This window comes from Sebastes fasciatus, chromosome 5 (assembly GCF_043250625.1).
Source record: "Sebastes fasciatus isolate fSebFas1 chromosome 5, fSebFas1.pri, whole genome shotgun sequence".
In the NCBI taxonomy this organism is placed as follows: domain Eukaryota; kingdom Metazoa; phylum Chordata; class Actinopteri; order Perciformes; family Sebastidae; genus Sebastes; species Sebastes fasciatus.
In genome coordinates, this window is record NC_133799.1 from 11234660 (window position 1) to 11253886 (window position 19227).

The 19227-nt window shown below is 41.2% G+C and overlaps 1 protein-coding gene and 1 pseudogene across 1 annotated transcript in view; one reads left to right on the plus strand and one right to left on the minus strand.

The window, feature by feature from the left end:
* Positions 1-19227, minus strand: part of fndc7b (fibronectin type III domain containing 7b) — a 54698-nt gene that overhangs the window by 915 nt on the left and 34556 nt on the right. The window contains exons 39-58 of the mRNA XM_074635057.1: positions 18942-19202; positions 18092-18349; positions 17746-18006; positions 16807-16856; positions 16430-16640; positions 15573-15833; positions 14985-15245; positions 14624-14884; positions 13197-13457; positions 12709-12969; positions 12358-12615; positions 11185-11448; positions 10833-11093; positions 9036-9296; positions 7354-7614; positions 6932-7189; positions 6095-6355; positions 5321-5608; positions 4283-4522; positions 3985-4050 (exon numbers count right to left, since the gene is read on the minus strand). Of these exons, the coding sequence (XP_074491158.1) occupies positions 3985-4050; positions 4283-4522; positions 5321-5608; positions 6095-6355; positions 6932-7189; positions 7354-7614; positions 9036-9296; positions 10833-11093; positions 11185-11448; positions 12358-12615; positions 12709-12969; positions 13197-13457; positions 14624-14884; positions 14985-15245; positions 15573-15833; positions 16430-16640; positions 16807-16856; positions 17746-18006; positions 18092-18349; positions 18942-19202 (4764 nt within the window). The remainder of the gene's footprint in view (positions 1-3984; positions 4051-4282; positions 4523-5320; positions 5609-6094; positions 6356-6931; positions 7190-7353; positions 7615-9035; positions 9297-10832; positions 11094-11184; positions 11449-12357; positions 12616-12708; positions 12970-13196; positions 13458-14623; positions 14885-14984; positions 15246-15572; positions 15834-16429; positions 16641-16806; positions 16857-17745; positions 18007-18091; positions 18350-18941; positions 19203-19227) is intronic.
* Positions 1056-3847, plus strand: LOC141768397 (trace amine-associated receptor 13c-like; annotated as a pseudogene).

A 19227-nucleotide genomic window follows, 5' to 3' on the forward strand; every position in this document is an offset into this window, starting at 1 on the left:
GAGATGGGTGAGAAATTAACACTTGTTTCATAGTACAGGCCTACGACCTATGATGATTTCAGATTCATGATTCATTACTATGTATCACACAGTGAACCTCCGGGTCTGAAGCAAATGAGGAAGTGCCTTAAACCTGCATTCTCTCTAATAACCAGCAGGGGGCGACTCCTCTGGTTGCAAAAAGAAGTCTGATTGTATAGAAGTCTATGAGAAAATGACCCTACTTCTCACTTGATTTATTACCTCAGTAAACATTGTAAACATGAGTTTATGGTCTCAATTGCTAGTTTCAAGTCTTCTTCAATACAGCATGATGTTCATTTAGTAAATTATGGTCCCATTTAGAGTCAAATAGACCATAAAGCAGGGAATGCTTTAGGGCGTGGCTACCCTGTGATTGACAGGTCGCTACCACGATGTTGTCCGGTCTGGGAGTTGTCCGTGTTTTTGTCTTACATCTGAGATTCGCCCTGAGATGCTGAAGGCTCTGGACATTGTTGGGCTGTCGTGGCTGACATGCCTCTTCGGTGTCTTCCCATTTTTAAAAAGGGGGACCGGAGGGTGTGCTCCAATTACTGGGGTATCACACTGCTCAGCCTCCCTGTGAAAGTTTATTCTAGGGTGCTGGAAAGGAGGCTCCGTTCGATTGTCGAACCTCGGATACAGGAGGAGCAATGCGGATTCCGTCCTGGCCGTGGAACAGTGGACCAGCTCTTTACCCTTGCAGGGCTGTTGGAGGGGTCATGGGAGTTTGACCATGCATTATCAAATCACTGGACGAGGGTGCTTTCAAAAGCAGACGGTCAGCAAGGCAAAATATCAAGGGAGTAAAGTAAAAAAACAAAACAAAAACTCAATACAATTAACTTAATCTAATGTAGTTTTAAAGATGTTTTTCCATATGTTGTCATGTAGGGAGAACAAAATGGCGTGGTGGAGTGAATGATGTAATGGAAGAGTTGATGATCAGGAGTTATGGGAAAAACAAGCCGATGGGAGAAAACGTGTCTGGAGAGTAAAGAGGAGGAGGAGAGAGAGGGAGGGCAGCGGGAAAGATGATGGAAACGAAGAAGGTAAGAGATAAATATCTCTTCTCAAGAAAAGTTGAATCAGAGGGCTGCTGGACTTCAGTAGCTCTCTGTTCAGATCCACAGTCTCCATCTCTGATGATGATTGAGACATTGGCAGCAGCTGACTTCTGCATCCCTCTCCTCAACATCTCCTGCAGGTCAATGTCTGTTACTCCGCAGGCTGTGCTCACCAAAACACTGCTGTGCTGCATCACTCTGCTCACCGTGATGCTCAACTTGTTGGTCATCATCTCCATCTCCCACTTCAGGCACAGACACTTTCCTTGAAATATGACAGCTAATAGTGTGTATGAGTTTAAAAGACCAACTTTAGCTCTTAGTCCACCCTCTATACAAGCTTTCTGACTGTTTTTAAGAGATCTCAGTACTTTCACTTGCAAATGAAACTTGCATCATGTTTTTCTGTATAAATGTGTCACCATAGCAATTAATCATGATAAATGTCTAGTTAATAATATCACCAAACTGCTGTAGTAATAATCATAATCTCTCTCCCTCCAGGCAGCTCCACACCCCCACCAACCTCATCCTCCTCTCCCTGGCTGTGTCTGACTTGCTCGTGGGCCTCGCAGTGATGCCGGCTATAATCGTCTCGATGCAGACCTGTGGGTTTCTGGGTAAAATCACGTGTGCCTCTTTCTACCTGATGAGCTTCAGGAACCTCTGCCTCCGTAGGGAACATGTTGCTCATAGCTGTGGACCGCTACGTGGCCATTTGTGATCCTCTGCGCTATTCTTCCATGATAACACCAAGCAGAGTTCAAATCTGTGTGTCTCTGAGTTGGTTCTGCTCTGTCGTCTACACCTTCATAATACTGAAAGATCACTTGTCACAAATAGATTTTTCTAATTCCTGCCATCAGGAATGTGTAGTTGTCATGAACTACATTTCAGGGGCAGTAGACTTGCTTCTGACCTTTTTTGGCCCCGTCACTGTTATCATAGTTCTGTATATGAGAGTATTTGTGGTGGCGGTGTCACAGGCACGGGCCATGCGCTCTCAAATTGCAGCTGTCAAATCAAAAGTGACTGTTAAGAAATCTGAGATGAAGGCCGCTAGAACTCTTGGTATTACCCTTTTTGTGTTTATACTTTGTCTCTGTCCGTACTACATCCCTTCTCTAGTAGGACAGGACACCTCAAGCGATTTATTAGCTCAGCTTCAGCTGTTCTTTTGTAACTCCACTTTTAATCCTCTCATCTACGCCTTTTTCTTCCCCTGGTTTAGGAAAACGGTTAAAGTCATTGTCAGCCTTCAGCTGCTGCAGCCTGGTTCCCGTGAGGCCAAGATCATGTAGAGAGAAATAATACACTGTACATAAACCGACTTATTTTATGAAAGTGAAGTCAGTCTAATTGATGGTGACGTAAATTTGAACACAGTGAAAGTACAATGTGACATTAGGACAGCAATTTGTGTACCTGTTTATACGTATTACATAATCTGATGGTTAAAATTCATAGAGGTTGATTTTTTTTAATTTGGGAGAGTCAAAAGTGACGGTAGTTGCAGAAGCACCCATGTATGTAAACCAGTATGCTTTTGACCTTTGCCAGTTAAGATAATGGAGATTTGGTTTAGAAAAGCTATTGAGTTATTTCCTGTCAGTGTGTTTAATATTAGTGCAATTCAAGACTGAACAGTGTCCCCTAATGAATGAAGTGTAGTAGGTGTAGCCTTTACATTGCAAAGAAAGAAAGAAAAAAACTACATTACTGTATGTGGCATAAACCGATTAAATGGCCAAACAGAGTGAATGCCAATATTAAAGTAGACCTATTATGCTTTTGCACTTTTTCTCTTTCCTTTAGTGTGTAATATTGTTTTTTTTACATGTAAAAGGTTTGCAAAGATACAAAGCCCAAAGCTCACACCACTGGGAGTTACTCTCCCCCACAGAAACAGTGCTCCTCAACTGCCTGAAACACCTTGCTTGAAGTCCCGCCTTTTCTTCCGTAACGCGGTGATTGTTAGTTCAATAACTCCAACGACAACTTTGCATATTCAGACTTTACACCAACTTGAGCTCGACATCAACAACAGCGGCTACAGCCAGCACATCAACAAAACCGAAAGTAAGACACTTAACACATGCGCAGTAGGTAACCAAGCACTTAACAGTGATGTCACCAAGTAACACCTTTGCATAATGGCTAGTTTGACACGCCCTCAAACAAAGCTAGTTAGAGCAGAGCTGGAGCGGAGTCCAAAGAGTTTTTTTCAGTTGACCAATCACAACAGAGGGCCAGCTGACCAATCAGAGCCGACTGGGCTTTTTGGAAGTTTGGTTGGTTAAAAGTGTCTTATTCAGCGTTTGGTTGTACAGTGGAAACCGAAAGGATTCTCCATATAACCATGATCACTATAAGCGGTTTCCACTGTATGTAGCTCCACCCTCTTGAGTCACATCTGGTTGCAAAAACACAACAAGGCGACGGCCAAAAACCAAGATGGTGACGGCCAAAATGCCAAACTCGAGGCTTCAAAATGGCAGTACACAAACCAATGGGTGACGTCTTGGTGACTACGTCCACTTTTCATATACAGTGTACGGTATCACACTATCTCTAGGTTATGTATTTATACACTTTGTTACGGCTGTATGTGTTTTCTGTGCTGTTGGCCCTTTTCCCTCTCCAGTAGCTCTGCCCTGGTGTGCTGCACTGTTCAATGAGGTTGGGAAGGAAGTGCTTAAAAGCTCCTGTGCCAGCAGCAGAAGGGAGTGGCCTCTGGTGTGGGGACTGCTGGTTTTGCTGCCTCTTCGTATTTTTTTGTTTATAAATCTTATGGATTTGAGTGTTTTAAAGGCGTCTTCTGTGGTTGATTTGGGTCAGTGTTGGAGTGTTGTTCGCCCCAATAGGGCTGCCCAAGGGTGGGGCGTAACACACTTACCTTGGTCCAAATTGGCATTGAATATACTGGTCCGCAAATCTCTTCTTCTGCGAGATCCTACTGGACCTGAGGAAGGTGAGAAATACTTGTTACAAATGTCAGAAACTGGATTTTAAAATGTCGATATAGAGGAAAAAATGATTAAATGAAATAGAACAATAGTTGAATTGGGCAGCAGTGAGGAAATTGTAGCTGTTAACTAGTTAACACTCAGCATTGTTTTCTGTGAGGGCCGGTCAAATACTTTGATGATGGTTTCCTGTGTTGTGCTGCAGATGTTTTCACCCTGCGTCTGTACCTATAATGTCTCGGTTAGGGTTGCTCTCTCCCTCTGCATTGCTGGCTGTCACTTCAGTGGCGTCAGGATCGAAGTCGGTCAGCTGGCAGCTGAGCTCGGTGGTGGTGCTGCAAAGCTCAACACGGTCTGCCTCCGACACATTGTAGACACTGTACTCCGTGGCAAACACTGACGCATCCCAGGAGAGCACAGCAGACTCTGTGTCACCAGTGTACACCACATTCTGCGGAGCACAGGGGACTGGGAAACAAACATTGAGCATGCCGTTAACAGAAGGACAGTAAGATGTTGTATTTTAAGCATGCATCATCATTTTTAGGTAACACTTTACTTTAAGTCCCCCTATTTCACATTTGCCAACTTTATGATAATCACATGCAGTTTTGGGGCAAGTCATAGTCAAGTCAGCACACTGACACACTGACAGCTGTTGTTGCCTGTTGGGCTGCAGTTTGCCATGTTATGATTTGAGCATATTTTTTACGCTAAATGCAGTACCTGTGAGGGTTTCTGGACAATATTTGTCATTGTTTTGTGTTGTCAATTCATTTCCAATAATAAATATATACATAAATTTGCATAAAGTAAGAATATTTGCCCACTCCCATGTTGATAAGAGTATTAAATGCTTGACAAATCTCCATTTAAGATACATTTTGAACAGATAAAAAAATGTGTGATTAATTTGCGATTAATCACGATTAAGTATTTTAATTGATTTACAGCCCTAATTTTACTATATTGTCAATCATACACTTTTTGTTTATACACCAGCCTCCACTTATGGTATAATTGTTGACAAATACATTAATTATCTTCTTAATGTTATAGTGTGTTTTAAACCATTTATTACATATTTATATACTGCTAATAAATGCTAAATAGTGGAACTTAAAGTAGAGTGTTGCCAATTTGAATTTTCTCCACATAAACTCAAACCCAAAAAGAGACAGGAAGAACATTTTTGTAAAAATATTTACACTAAAAACATTCTTCACCTTCTGTATAAAGTCAGGGATGAGTGCAGTGTAAAGTTACCTGAGACTCCAGTCAAGGCACTGGACGGCTCGCTGACCCCGGCTGAGTTTCTGGAGCGTACTGTGATGTTATACGCTGTGCTGCAAGGCATCGGGAAGTCAAAGAACGTCATGGGCAACCAGTAAGAAGAGACGTTCATCAGAGCCCGTGGGCTGTCTTGGATTCGACCGACTATCTCCACAAGGTACTCAACGTCAGGACAGTTGACCCTGTCCCACGAAATCAGGGCCCAGTGAGCTTGGCCTATCTTCTGCATTCGAACATTCAGAGCAGTCGGAGCGCATGGAGCTGAGGAGGAAAGAGATTAGAGATTAAGGGAGTATTTTATTAGCCCACATACATTTTTAGCTCTTGTTCTTCAGGTGTAGTTTACCAGCATACCACTTGTTAAATTTAGTCCTTTTGAAAAACATTTTAAAGAATAAAATAACTTAATCTCTGGACTTCTTGGTGGGATATACTGATTTTTACACTATCTTTAGCACCAGACTAGCTGTACTACATTGTAGGTATTAAACCAAATGGCAGTACTGATTATTGTATTAAACCTGAGCAAGACTTAAACATTTTTAATAACTATGTAATATATTTAATAAACACATCCCTGAAGCCCTAAAAGAGCCCTAACTGAGCTTTTCAGTAAAATAAATATAATTCTTGCAAATACGTAGGACTAGAGGTAACACATATCCACATATTTTGTGCTTAATTAACTAATTGGAGTTAATGTGTTAATTATGGTGAACTGTGATATTTTTGAGCTCTAATATTTACCTGCTCCCGCCTGCAGAGGTGCACTGAACGAGCTGTTGCAGACGCCGTCCGAGGCTTCAACAGAGAAATTGTAAATGTCGCCACATTCTAGGCCTTCGATGGTGCAGGAGGCGTCGGCGCTGTCGCAGTAGAGCGCGTCTCCGTGCATAGGTTGGGCGCAGCCGAAATACTCCACAGCGCCCTCACTGGGACCCCAAGACAACACGGCAGAGTTGGTCTCACAATCAATATCCACTGCGAGACCGGAGGGCTCACAGGGCACTGCGACGATAGAGATGAAATAGTTAGAGATTCAAGCAGGAAGCAAATCCAGTACGCTCTACTGTTCCTTCAGTGTGTCAGTTTAACTTGATGGTGAACCAAACAGTAGAAAGTAGCAGCTAGATAGTGCATATTATGATGATTAGTATAGAGACTGAAACAACAAGGAAAAACTACTTTTTAAACAACAGGAATTGATTATTAATGCATTGTAGCATGAAAAGAAAACAATATTGCAGTATCATAATGGAGGATGTCTATGCATGATTTCCCAGAGGGCTCTCTGCTCCAATTAGATAGCTTCCTCTTCTGTTCTTAAAATATGACTATTTTATGGCTGCAAGTCGCAATTTGAATACTTTGTCAATTAATTGATTATTTGTATTGTCTATACAATGTCAGAACAGTCAGAAAAAAGCCCATCTCGCCCTTGTTTGGTCTGAAAAAACAGTCCAAAACCTGAATATATTCAAACAAAGAAAAGCCACTGTTTGATGTTTTAATTGTCTTGTTTTTTTAATTTTAAATATGTGCCCATGGAAAGCAGAATTGATACTAATGAAATAAACTCTCTACCTGTTCTGAAGGTCGAATTGCTGGGCGGGCTGGTGCAGTTGTCTCCAAGGGCGGTGATGCTTAAGTTGTACGGCTGTCCGCAGTGCAGGTCAGCCAGGGTGCAGTTATTCACTGAGGTGTTATGGTTCACAACATGTCCATCCATCCCTGTGGCGGTCACTAGGTGGGATGTAGCCACAGGGGAGTGTCCCCACGTCACTGTGGCTCCATTCTCCTCACATGATGCTACCACTGTCACATTGACTGGGGCACAGGGTGCTAAAGAAGACAGAATAACCTTAAATATTTGTCTTTGTTTGTATATTTACATCCCCATTAGTTGCGAGATATATCATGCGTCTTTTCTTATGTCATTTCTAAATAAAACTAGTAATGATTAAAGGAATCTGCTTCAGTGAATCAGACTGAAAAATGAAAAATACCTGTTTTGAGCTTCTTCGGTGGGCTTCTGAGGCTGCTGCACTTATCAGAAGACACTGATACTATGATGCTATAATGCATGCCACACTCGATATCCTCGAGTACACACGAGTTGGAAGAGCTGTTACAGTAAGTCAAGCTTTGGTCGTGGCCCTCAGCGGTCACCAGGTAGAGCGGCGTGTCATCCATCATCTCCCATTCAACCAGGATCGTGTTGCTGTTGCATTGGATCTCTGCACTAATGGACGTTAGAGCGCAAGGACCTACAGGACAGGACGCATATATGAAATAATGATATCAGATTAATTCAAAAATGCCTTTGAAAAGCTGTTAAGAAAACTTAAGCATTGTATCCTACCTCATTTCTTGTTCTACTTAATCTTTCAGAAAGGCTGCCTTGTTAAAAGGTCTCATAGGTGCTTCATAGTATTAGTCCTTTATAAACCCTTTAAAACCAATCAGATACTACTGTATTCCTTTGATATTCATGATGCTCCTTCCCCTTTGAGTCAACAGATGGAAGTTTTTTAAGATTGAAAAAAATCTCAGCCTGCTCTAACAACTTTGTGGTTTTAATATTGAACTGTATGTAGTTTATTATATAGCTCAAAATAGAAGCACAAAGTAAATCCTATATCACAGATGTTTAGTTGTAACCCCAAAGGACTTAACCCAGCTGTTCCCAATCTAGGGGTCACGACCTCTCCAATGGGTCATAAGATGATTACTGGGACAGAAAAGAAGAAAAAATATTGTTTTGCTACTCAAATTGAAATTACTTCTGTGGTTTTACTCAAATATTTGCTTTTCTGTTAAACACTGATAGTTTTACTTCCAACAGCTACTCAAATACACAATCAGACTTTTAGAAGGGAAAGTCACTGTTTGATGAACAAATGCATGCTGCTTCATTTTAAGTGGTCACAAGCCGAAAAGGTTGAGAACCACTGACTTAACCCATAGATGTCAGTGTTGCAGTTCTTTTGTGCCTGACAAGATTTAACGTTTGGTAATGCATTAATATGGGATCCGAGTAAGGGTTAAATCAGCAGCAACTGGACTTGGTTTAGATTCTTGAAGACGTTTCATCCAAGAAGCTTCTTCAGTTCTGCAAAATCTAAACCAAGTCCAGTTGCTGCTGATTTAACCCTTATTCGGATACCATGACCTGCATGACTGAGAACCTTCACAAACATTAATATGGTACAATGTTTACTAGATAATTTTCCTAGTAACCTTTGAAAGACAACACTTAAAAGTACAGTTTGTGGGGTTTGGTGGCATCTAGTGGCGTGGTTACAGATTGCAACCAATTGAGTTCCCCTCCGCTCACTCCTCCCTTTCCAATGCTGCGGTAACGTGAGCCACCAAGAACAAAACCGTTGTAACGCTGTTCGCCTCGCTCAGAGGCCATCCTAACCATAATAACACTACTTTAGGAGCAACGGAAGCCACGGTTTTGCACTCTGCGGCTCACTTTACCGCAGTTTTACAAGCGTGAAGAGGACACAATCCCTATGTAGATATGAAGGGCTCATTCTAAGTTAAGCAGGTGATTATACATAATATAAGATATAAGAAAACATAGTTGTTTTTTTGCTAATAGATCCCCTGAAATGTTACACACTGGTCCTTTAAGCACTTAAAAATCGGTATATTGAGAGTAGAGATTATTGTTGAATACCTGTCTCAAGCTCAAAGGTGGTGCTGTGATTACTGTAGCAGTGATTGTTGAAGGCAGTGACGTGGAAGGTGTAAAGGGTCCCACATTTCAGATCTGGGACATTACAGGAAGAGGAGGTGGTTCTGCAGCTGGAGTTGTGACCTCCGACCCCTTGGGCCATCACATAGTAGCCGAGGGCTCCTGCTGCGAGGTCCCACGTCACCCAGGCATCGTTTGATATGCAATCCAGACGGCCCTTAGGATTCATGGGCACACATGGAGCTGTGGAGGGAATTCAGAGTTTTATACCTCCATGCTTTACTTCTTATTCCCTCCTTTGTTTAAAGACATTCTCCAGACGCATAGGGATGGCAGGAATTATATTATGTCAAACATACATGGCATTTTTTTGTGTCAAGAGCAGATAACCTGTGTCATATATACTGTATGTAGAATAGCCAATGTGCACCACCGACAAGCATTTTACAATTATAACCGATTATTTTAGTTCTTAATCAGGCAGTAAGGGAAATACACTTATACACCATCTTTCCGAGAATAAGAAGAAATAGTTACAGCATGTAACTCCCATCGATGTATTTCTTTTGTGTGTGGATTAAACAAACGGAATACAGGATATTAATTAGTGAGCTTTAGAGGTGTTGGTAATCACAGTACGCAAGCTACTGTCGGACAGTTGCCTCTCGGCACCAGCTCCTTAATATCATGAGCATTAATATCACGTGACCATAATATTAATCTTCTCATCTGAATAAATTGAATAAGTGTATTTCCCAAAATATTCAACTGATCCTTTAAATGTAAAACACACAACAGAAACACATGCAAACACACAGCTATATAAAAAAAAACTGCTGTTGTAACACTCATTGGCCCCTACACCCTCTTCCTACACACTTCCACTTTGTTAGTGCATTCGCGTGGAGGGTCCGCCATATTAAGTGCCATCCCAAACCAATTAGTGGGTTATGAAACCCTCCAACAGTGAGCCTGCATCGATGCCGACTTAACCAGCTGCCTGTACTGACCACGTGCAACACCGTTTTGTGTTCGTCATGAAACACGCTCTGTACAAAAATTCAAGTTTCATGCGATTACCGGTACAAACAAAAAACTAAACTGCTCAAACTAACATAGACGTTTAATACTGTCATACAGACGTTAACAACTTAAAGGTTACGTTGTATTTAGGATCAAATATGACTCGTCTAGAAAACGATAGATGTGTTCATTCGATTGCAAAGTGTTGCATAATTATATACAACATACTGTACATAAATAACATATATTCATTATTTTTTACACCTATCAGCAGCTACAACCCCATCATAATCTTCAACTGTGCGATACTCTAGTTTATTCTGACATTAACGCTGCATTTATTTATATTGTACATTTAACTATATGTATTTTTACTATTCTTGCATTTTTCAGCATTATTTTTTGCACTGTTTTTATATACTGTTGTACAAATAATTCACATATTTCTTATTTATATTTTCTTATAATTTCTCTATGTTATATATTTATATTCTAGAACGGGAGCAAAAATTGGAGAGAGGGAAGTTCATCCCAAACCTTGCCGCTGTATTTATACCCTACACCTTAAAGAAGGTGTCAGCTGTGAGTGTGACTCCATCATGGAGTGGGAGGGTGTAAGGGCCGGATTGTACCTGCTGAGTGTGTGAAGTGTAAGTGAATGAATTTCTGATCTGCATAGCCAAATCCAGGGCATCATGTCATTAACACACGTGTAAATATTGTATTTGAACAAATGGACGTCTGCTTGAAGCTTACCTGAGGAAGTCTCTACCACTGCGCTGGGCTTACTCTCACAGTCATCTCTCACAGACTGCACAGTGACGTTGTAGTGCTGTCCACACGGTAGATCGCTCAGGGTGCAGGCAGTGCCGCTGGAGTTACAGTAGAGTCTCGCCCCGTGGTTGCCCACTGCCGCCACATGGAAGTACTGGGCGTCGGGGTTGGGGGACCAGGACACAGTCATGGCCTCATCATCACACTGTACATCAACAGTCACATTCTGGGGTGTACAGGGTGCTGAGGGGGGGAGGCAGAGGGAGGGCAGGTTAATATAGTATTGTTGAACTACTCAGGATTTCTATGTTCATCATCATCATGTTTACAATACCTGTCCGCACGTATGCCTTGTCACTCTCTACACTGGAGCAGGCCTCATCCCGGCCGAACACGCTCACATTGTAGGTCTGCCCACACTGCAGGTCGGTCAGGTCACAGTAGGTCATGGTGTTGTTACATTCAGACTGGTGGCTTCCGTCTGCTGTAACACCCACCGCGTGATAGGAGAGCGCTCCGCTGGCTGGCTCCCACGTCACTGCAGCGGAGTTTGAGTAGCACCGTAGGTCAGCCTTGACGTTGGTCGGCCTGCAAGGAACTGTGAGAGAGAGAGAGAGAGAGAGAGAGGACAGATGAGCAGTGAGACGACAGAGTTCCTGTTGCTTAATATTAATACACGTGCATGTATAAAAAGAGAGATGAGATAATTCACATGTCAGCAACACATTTTAAATGAGCCTTTAGAAATCCTTTCACAAGTCTAAGGTAACTAAAATGTCAAAACGTTTGTCAGATTCGGTCTATACAAGCAAATATTAAACAACAAATTGTGAAAAGAAAACTGATGGACAAAGATAGTTTTCATCTGACTTAAGTGCGGCCTCCCAGATTCTCCAAAGGGGATTTAACAATTCAGAAGTCCAACAAATCTCTCAAAATTATTTATTAATTCATTCAGATTTTTTAATGTCAGTCTTTTATTTCATCTCTCTTTTTTATTAGGTAAAATGTAATATATCTTCAGTTTTAGTTCTGTAAATATATGTCTGTTGGCTTTAACTATGACCTAAAATATTTAAGTTATTAATGCCAATTTGTCTAAATATATTCAATAAGATTGATTTTGAAAGGATACAGAGTCAATAAGTAAATGCCAAACAGGACTGAGGTTTCATAAAATGTAATCATGTGTTTGTCAATCAATGTTTTGCTCTGTGTTTGAAATTTAAGACTTTGACCTTCAAAAATCTGGGTATTCCACCAACTTAAAACCAGATCCAAAATGGACTTTGAGATGGGAACCTTACATTTAGGCTGCCCCGTTCAGATATTTTGCTGTTAGTTAGACTATAATCAGACTGGCGTCAGTATACAAAATGTATTAGTATTATCACTATATTATTACTTTACTTCTAACAGCAACATCATCCCAGAAATGTCCTATTAGACTGTCAAATCATAGCACTGAACTGATGGAAAATGGCACCTGTCATACTGAACAACGTACCTGACTGCAGGTTGAGGTAGGCGCGGCTGTTGTCACATTGTCCATCCTGAGCTGTCACTGTCAGGTTGTAGAGCTGGCCGCAATGCATGTTGGGTAGCTGGCAACTGGTTGCGGTGCTGTTACACTGAATCTTTTGACCATCGGGCCCAAAAGCTCGCACCTCGTAGGAGGACACACCCTCTCCCTCTTCCCATGACACAACGCCTGTGTCATTACTGCACACCATCTCTGCTGTTACATTCTGTGGCACGCACGCCACTGCAGACAGACGGACAGACAGGTATGAATGAAGACAGGTATAAATAGAGCTTTAATATGACATGCAACATGCCTTTCACGTGAATATTCTACCTGTGTTGATCTCCACAGCAGAGCTTTCAGCGCTGCTACACGTCTTATCTGAAGCACTGACAGTGATGGAGTAGTTGTGGCCGCACATCAAGTCATCTAACAGGCATGTTGATTCATTGCTTACGCACACTGACGCATAGCCACCGTTACCCTGGGCAACTGTGGTGTACCACATTGCCCCTTTGCTGGGCTCCCAGGAGACCGCCACTGCGCCAGACTCACAAACCACCCGGGCCTCCACCTGCTGCGGCACACAGGGAACTGCATAGGCACAAAGAGAAATATTAATCTGGCATAATGTTTTAGGAACAAAATAGGTCCAATAATCATCCATTATTAGCAATATCAGTGCTACCAGAGAAAACACAACATTTCCAAATATTAATAGAAAAAGACGGTTAGCATATTTAAATTAGACCAATCTGGAACACAGACGTCCATCATGCTGCCAAGGTCTCAACATGTCAAATCTCTTGGATCATCCTCACCTGCTTGCAGCTGTGTCACGTTACTCCGCGAGACGTTGCACACGCTGTTGACGGCAATCACACTGATGTTGTAGGTGAAGCCACACATGAGGTCTGGGAGGACGCAGGACTGGGAGGCTGTCTCGCAGCTAGATTCGTCTTCTTCCACACCGAAAGCTTGGACAATGTAGAAATCGGCCCCTCTGCTGGGCTGCCACTCCACGAGGGCCGTGTTGGTAGAGCAGTTCACTACGGACACAACGTCTTCAGGAGGACAAGGCACTGATGGAGGAAAGTGAGAGGAAAGAAAATCATGAAGGAGGTTTTTGATTAGTGTCAGTTGACATTTTTTACTTTAAAAACTCAATTTCGGGACCATTTGGATTCAGAGAACTGTTGATATTGCTTTCATGCTGCAGGTACAGATGAGATGACTTAAGAGCCATTTATAAGACGTCTTTTCTTGAACATTGATTTACCCACCTTTATATAGTAACTTAACATCAAGCTAAAAAGCGTTATTGGCTTGACCTCCTCTGGCTAAAATGTTCAAGTCTGTGTATCTCTGACTTAGGGCTTGGCAATATGACGATATATATATCGTCAAAACGATATAAAAATGTCTATCGTATATGTTTCACGATATAGGCTAGGCCTATATCTATTTATTTTTTCTCTATAATTTCACTTAAAATTACTATGTTCATTTTGCATTCAAGTTCTTAAAATGAGAAAATACTTTATTTAATTCACACAAGAATATACAAAAATAGGCTTTACCTTCATATAGATTATTTATTTATTTAATAAAATAAAATAAAAATATATATCATTATCGAGATATGAAATTACCTAATCTGACTAAACCCTACGTGAGAGGATGGTCTGAAGTGTGCATGTGTTTGCCAGGCTCAACGTTTTTTATTGATATCCATAAACAAAATACCAGGGATTTCTCAGTTTTTGAGTTTTTTTTCCCGCCTGTTTAAACTGACTTTCTCCTGGATTATATGTCACCACACATCCAGAAGTTACTTTTTTTCCTGTTGCAAAAAGACATTTTAAAAATAAATAGATGATCAAACTGTGTGCATTTAAATTAGGATTTTTACAATCTAGTTTTCACCCATATTTTTTGTTTTATTGATTGTTTTGATCCATGCTTTAACATTTAACAAAATTCAAAATAAACCCCAACAAATTCAAAAAGATTCTTTGGGGGAAATTTCAAATTGAAAAAAATTAACCCGTAGCTGCTTTGCACCTGTAACCAAAAATAACAGCGATGTCAAGTGAACACACCCTTACACTGCAGCAAAATGAGAATTTCAGCCACTACAGGTCAGTAAACCTAAATTTCAGTTGGTGTTAAACTGTATTTGAAATCCTTTCCTCACAACTGTAATTTGAATTTATTGAATAAAGTTGTTGTTTTTTTTAAAGCTCACCTGAATCCACCTGCAACGAGGTGCTTGGAGGGCTGCTGCACTCCTCATCAGAGGCCACAGTGGTCACATTATAGGTCTGACCACACTGCAGGTTCTTCAGCTCGCAGTTGGTGAAGTTGGTGTTGCAGGTGGAAACATAGCCACTCGAGGACCAGGCCGTTGCGGTGTAGATTAGGGCGCCCTTGGCGTAGGACCAGTCCAAGAGGAATGAGTTGGTGAAGCAGTCCAGAACCACTGTGCCAATGTCGGGTGTGCAGGGAACTGAGAGAGGGAGGGAAGAAACAGAGGACTGGAGTCAGTGACACATTCACATCCACTAACTAACATCCAAAAGTGATTCACGTCCATCCAGTTGTTTTACCTGATTTGAACTTTGTAACTGGGCTCGGTAGACTTGAGCAGATGTTATCCTCCGCCACCACCTGGACAGAGTAGTTCTGCCCACAGGTCAGGTTGGTCAAGGTGCACATTACGCTTGTACTCTCGCAGAAGGACATGTCTCCATCTGTGCTCCTAGCCATCACTTTGTAGTACAGAGCGCCCTCGCTGGCACTCCAAGAGACGACAGCCTGATTGTTAGAGCAGTCTATCGCCACATCCACATCAGTGGGAACACAAGGCACTGGAGAAAGGCAGAGGGAGGAGATTGTAGTGAGTTTAATTATCTAATCGTGGAGTTGTATGAAGTTTGAGATCATCTAGACAAGCCTTCATTTTAAAGATGTCTGATACCAAATGAACTGAGTACAGAACACAAACAACATTTAAGACAACAATAAGACAACACCGGGATCATTTTGCAAACAATTATGTACATTTTCTTCCCTTAAAGCCCCTTAAACTCTTGAACAAAAGTATTTATACGCCTTCTGTTTGCAGAATAAAAAAACGCATGGAAGAAGTATAGAGAAAATGGATCAAAGAAGTTTAGAGAGTAGAGTTGTCTCACCTGACAGCAGTGTGTCGGCCTCACTGGGGTCAGAGTTACACATCTGGTTCGAGGCGACGACCGTCACCGTGTAGTTCTGTCCACAGTGGACGTTGGGCATGCCGCACCGCGCGCTGTCAGACCAGCAGCTTAGCGTCTGGCCGTCTTCCTGCGTCACCGTGGCGGTGTAGAAGTCTGCCCCGGCCGAGTCGGTCCACGAGACCACGGCGATGTTAGAGAAGCAGTTCATGAAGCTGGAGACGTCGGTGGGTGGGCAGGGCTCTGAGGGAAGGGGGGGAGAACAGACTGACTTTAGATTAAGCAGAAGAGCCCTAGTGTGTGGATATGAGGTCAATATCAGTGCTGCAGAGGATATTTTTGTTGTTGTTTGTTTTTTTCAAGTCTGGTGAGCAATCCACCAATTTGTTTCTGTCTGTTTCTTCCTGTAGGAAAGAGGGTGTTGTAGGTTGTACAGATCTTAAATCCCTCTGAGACAAATTTGTGATTTGGGATGTATGAATAAACTTGACAATGGGTCATGAAAGATGCTAAATTGATCACCAGTATATAAAAATGTTAACCAATCGCTGACAACTACAATTTCTCATTAAAATATTTACAAATTTAAGTTTTTGAAAAGTCTAAAAGAACAAGTTGAAAAGAAAACAATAAATAATTAAAATAGATGATTGAATTCAAGGATAGAAGAACAGAGTAAAGTTTTGCATAAATTGTAAACACAGTAACACGGCAGAAAAGTAACAGTTACAATAACAATACATAATATATGTTCCCCTTTTACTTTGGGTCGTCAGAGTCGAGCCTTAAGGAAATAGTTTGAGAACCAGTGTTTTAGAGTGAATGGAATATGAATGTACCTGACTGGAGCTTTGAAGGCTGACTCGGGAGGCTTGTGCACACATCGTCCACCGCCTGAACATACAGGTCGTACTCCTGCCCACATTGGAACTCAGAAATGGAGGCCCAGGTGTCGTTGGTGCTGAGCCCAATTTTGTGGCCACTGTCACTCTTTGCCGTCACGATGTAAAACTCAGCAGTGTCGCTGGCGTTCCAGGTCAGCGATCCCACCTTAGAAACGGATAACAATACAATTTTATTTTCAGTTTATATAGTAATTAATTCATTTTAATAGCCTCTTTCAAAACAAAAGTGCTTCACTGAGCATAAAATGTAGACGGAATAGTTCCTGAGGAGGAACTTTGAGAGAAACATTTAGTAAAAGTAAATTGTTCACCTTCATAGTGCAGTTCAGAGATGATTGCACGTTCTGAGGAATACAGGGTGCTAAAAACAGAAGACAAAAGTTTGGTTGTGATTAGGGCTGCCAATTATGATTATTTTAATTCTCGATTAATCTGCTGATTATTTTCTCGATTTATCATTTGGTTGATCAAATGTCCATCACAATTTCCCAGAGCCCAAGGTGATGTCACCAAATGTGTTGTTTTGTCTTACAAGCGGTTCAAAAAATACAGATAATTAATTTTACAATGATATAAAACATAGAAAAACAGCAAATAATTACTTTTTCCGACATTTGGCATTTTTATGGAGGACCACAAGAGTCACATAAATAGTAATAAAGCATTTAATTGATTAATAACTAATTGTATAATAAAAAATAGCCATTAATACATTTGTTTACAAACTGATAAATGGACTAAATTAGTAATTCATAATTCAAAAAAGTAATTCATTATTTGACATGTTAATGGGCAATAAAAAGAATTATAAAAATAATTTACAAATTAAATATTAATCCATCAATAAAAAGTTAAAATAATTAATTACTTTGTTATTTAGTCATAGATTAATAAATCAATTTATAAACCAATTTATTTATTTACTAATGTTATTGTACAATTAGTTATTAATCAATAAATGCTTTATTACTATTTACGTGACTCTTGTGGTACTCCATACATTTCAGCTTAAAAAATTACTTAATTGATTTTCAAAATTAAAAATATTTTCTCATTGTATCATTTCAACACTCCTGCCTGATTCTCTCTAACCTTTAATTTCCTAAGTTCATGCAAAGTTTCCTTTTCCCTTCTGTAGTTTGTTTATTCAAGTGTGGCCTATAAAATTTCCCCTCAAAACATCCAGTTTTTCACATAACATTTGGGGGCAGTTTGATTTATCGTTGTGCACGGTACAACAGCTTGCTTACCCATTCGTATTGAAGTGCTGTTGCTCGGCATGCTGCTGCACATATAGTCGTTGGCGATGATGTGAATTGTGTACTGCTCGCCACAGTGCAGGTCGTCCCAGGTGCACTCGGTGGTGTTTGTGGTGCACACGTGGGTGTGGCTGTCCGGTCCCACTGCGATGGCCAGGTAGGAGTCGGCCCCGTCGCTCTCGGCCCAGCGGACCGAGCCCACGCTGTCCACACACTGTGTAAAGCTCTCTACGTACTGGGGCACGCAGGGACCTGGGGAGAAAGTGTATTGTTGCATCAACATAAACCGACTGCACTGTACAAATCATTAGATAAAAAGCATAAATGAAACACGTACCTGTCTTGAATTCTTCGGATGGGTTCCCATCGCTGTCACATCGATCATCTTGAGCTTTTACAGTGAAGTTAAATAGTTGTCCGCAGGGTAGCTCGACCTCTACCATTGTCCCGTTGGTTTGGAAAGATGTGGTGTATCCCAGGTCTCCTGTGGCTGTCACCACGTAGACTGATGCCCCTTCAGCTGCCACCCAATCCACCATCACCGTGTCATTGTCACATGACCCACTGACTGTGAGGTCAGTTGGCTGGCAGGGCCCTGGTGAAGGACACAATTTTATTTTAGTTCAGGTGTGACCTTTGCTGTTGAATTCCCACTTCTGACATGGTCTAGTCATAATGAAACTTGACCTCACACAAATTGCAACAAAGGCTATTTTACTTGTATCGTACCCCTAAAGGTATCCTCTTTGGTTAAATTTGGGGGACAGACAGCAACTTAATATACAAAATATGGAAGTATTGATTCTTTAAAGTCTCTATAGAGCCGTTCTAACTTGTGTAACATTTTGGGTATTTTGGTTTCACAGTTTTAAAGCTGATATTGAGTACTGTAGAAACCTTGGAAAACATTAAAATCTGTTTTTCCTTCTTGGTCTTTTGGATGCAAAATGAGAGAAAATGAACAGGGTGTAGAGAAACCTTCTTAAAAAGCAAATTAGAGGGAAAAAAAAGATTGAAATTACATCAATAAAATTTAAAAGTAATAAAAGCAAATTGTAGACTCTAGCATTGACCATATTTTGTTAAACTGAACGATCAAAAGGATAATTCTATCTCCATCTTTATGCAATTAAAAATCCAATCTCTTTTACCTAACTACAGAATTAGTTGATGATAATGAGCTCTACCTGTCTGAATCTCCACAGTGCTGCTGATTTCACTGTAGCACATGTAACTGTATGCAGTTACAGAGAATTGGTAGGTTTCCCCGCAGTACAAGTTGGAGAACTGGCAGGTGGAGTTGGTGGAGTTGCACTGCAGAATCATCCCCATGCTGCAGGTGGCGGTAGCCATGTAGAGCTCCACTCCCTCTCTTTCCTCCCAGTACATGTTGGCCGTTCTCGTCCCACACTGCAGGTCCACTCCAACACGCATAGGTTTACAGGGCCCTGGACAACATGTTCAGTTAAGCAT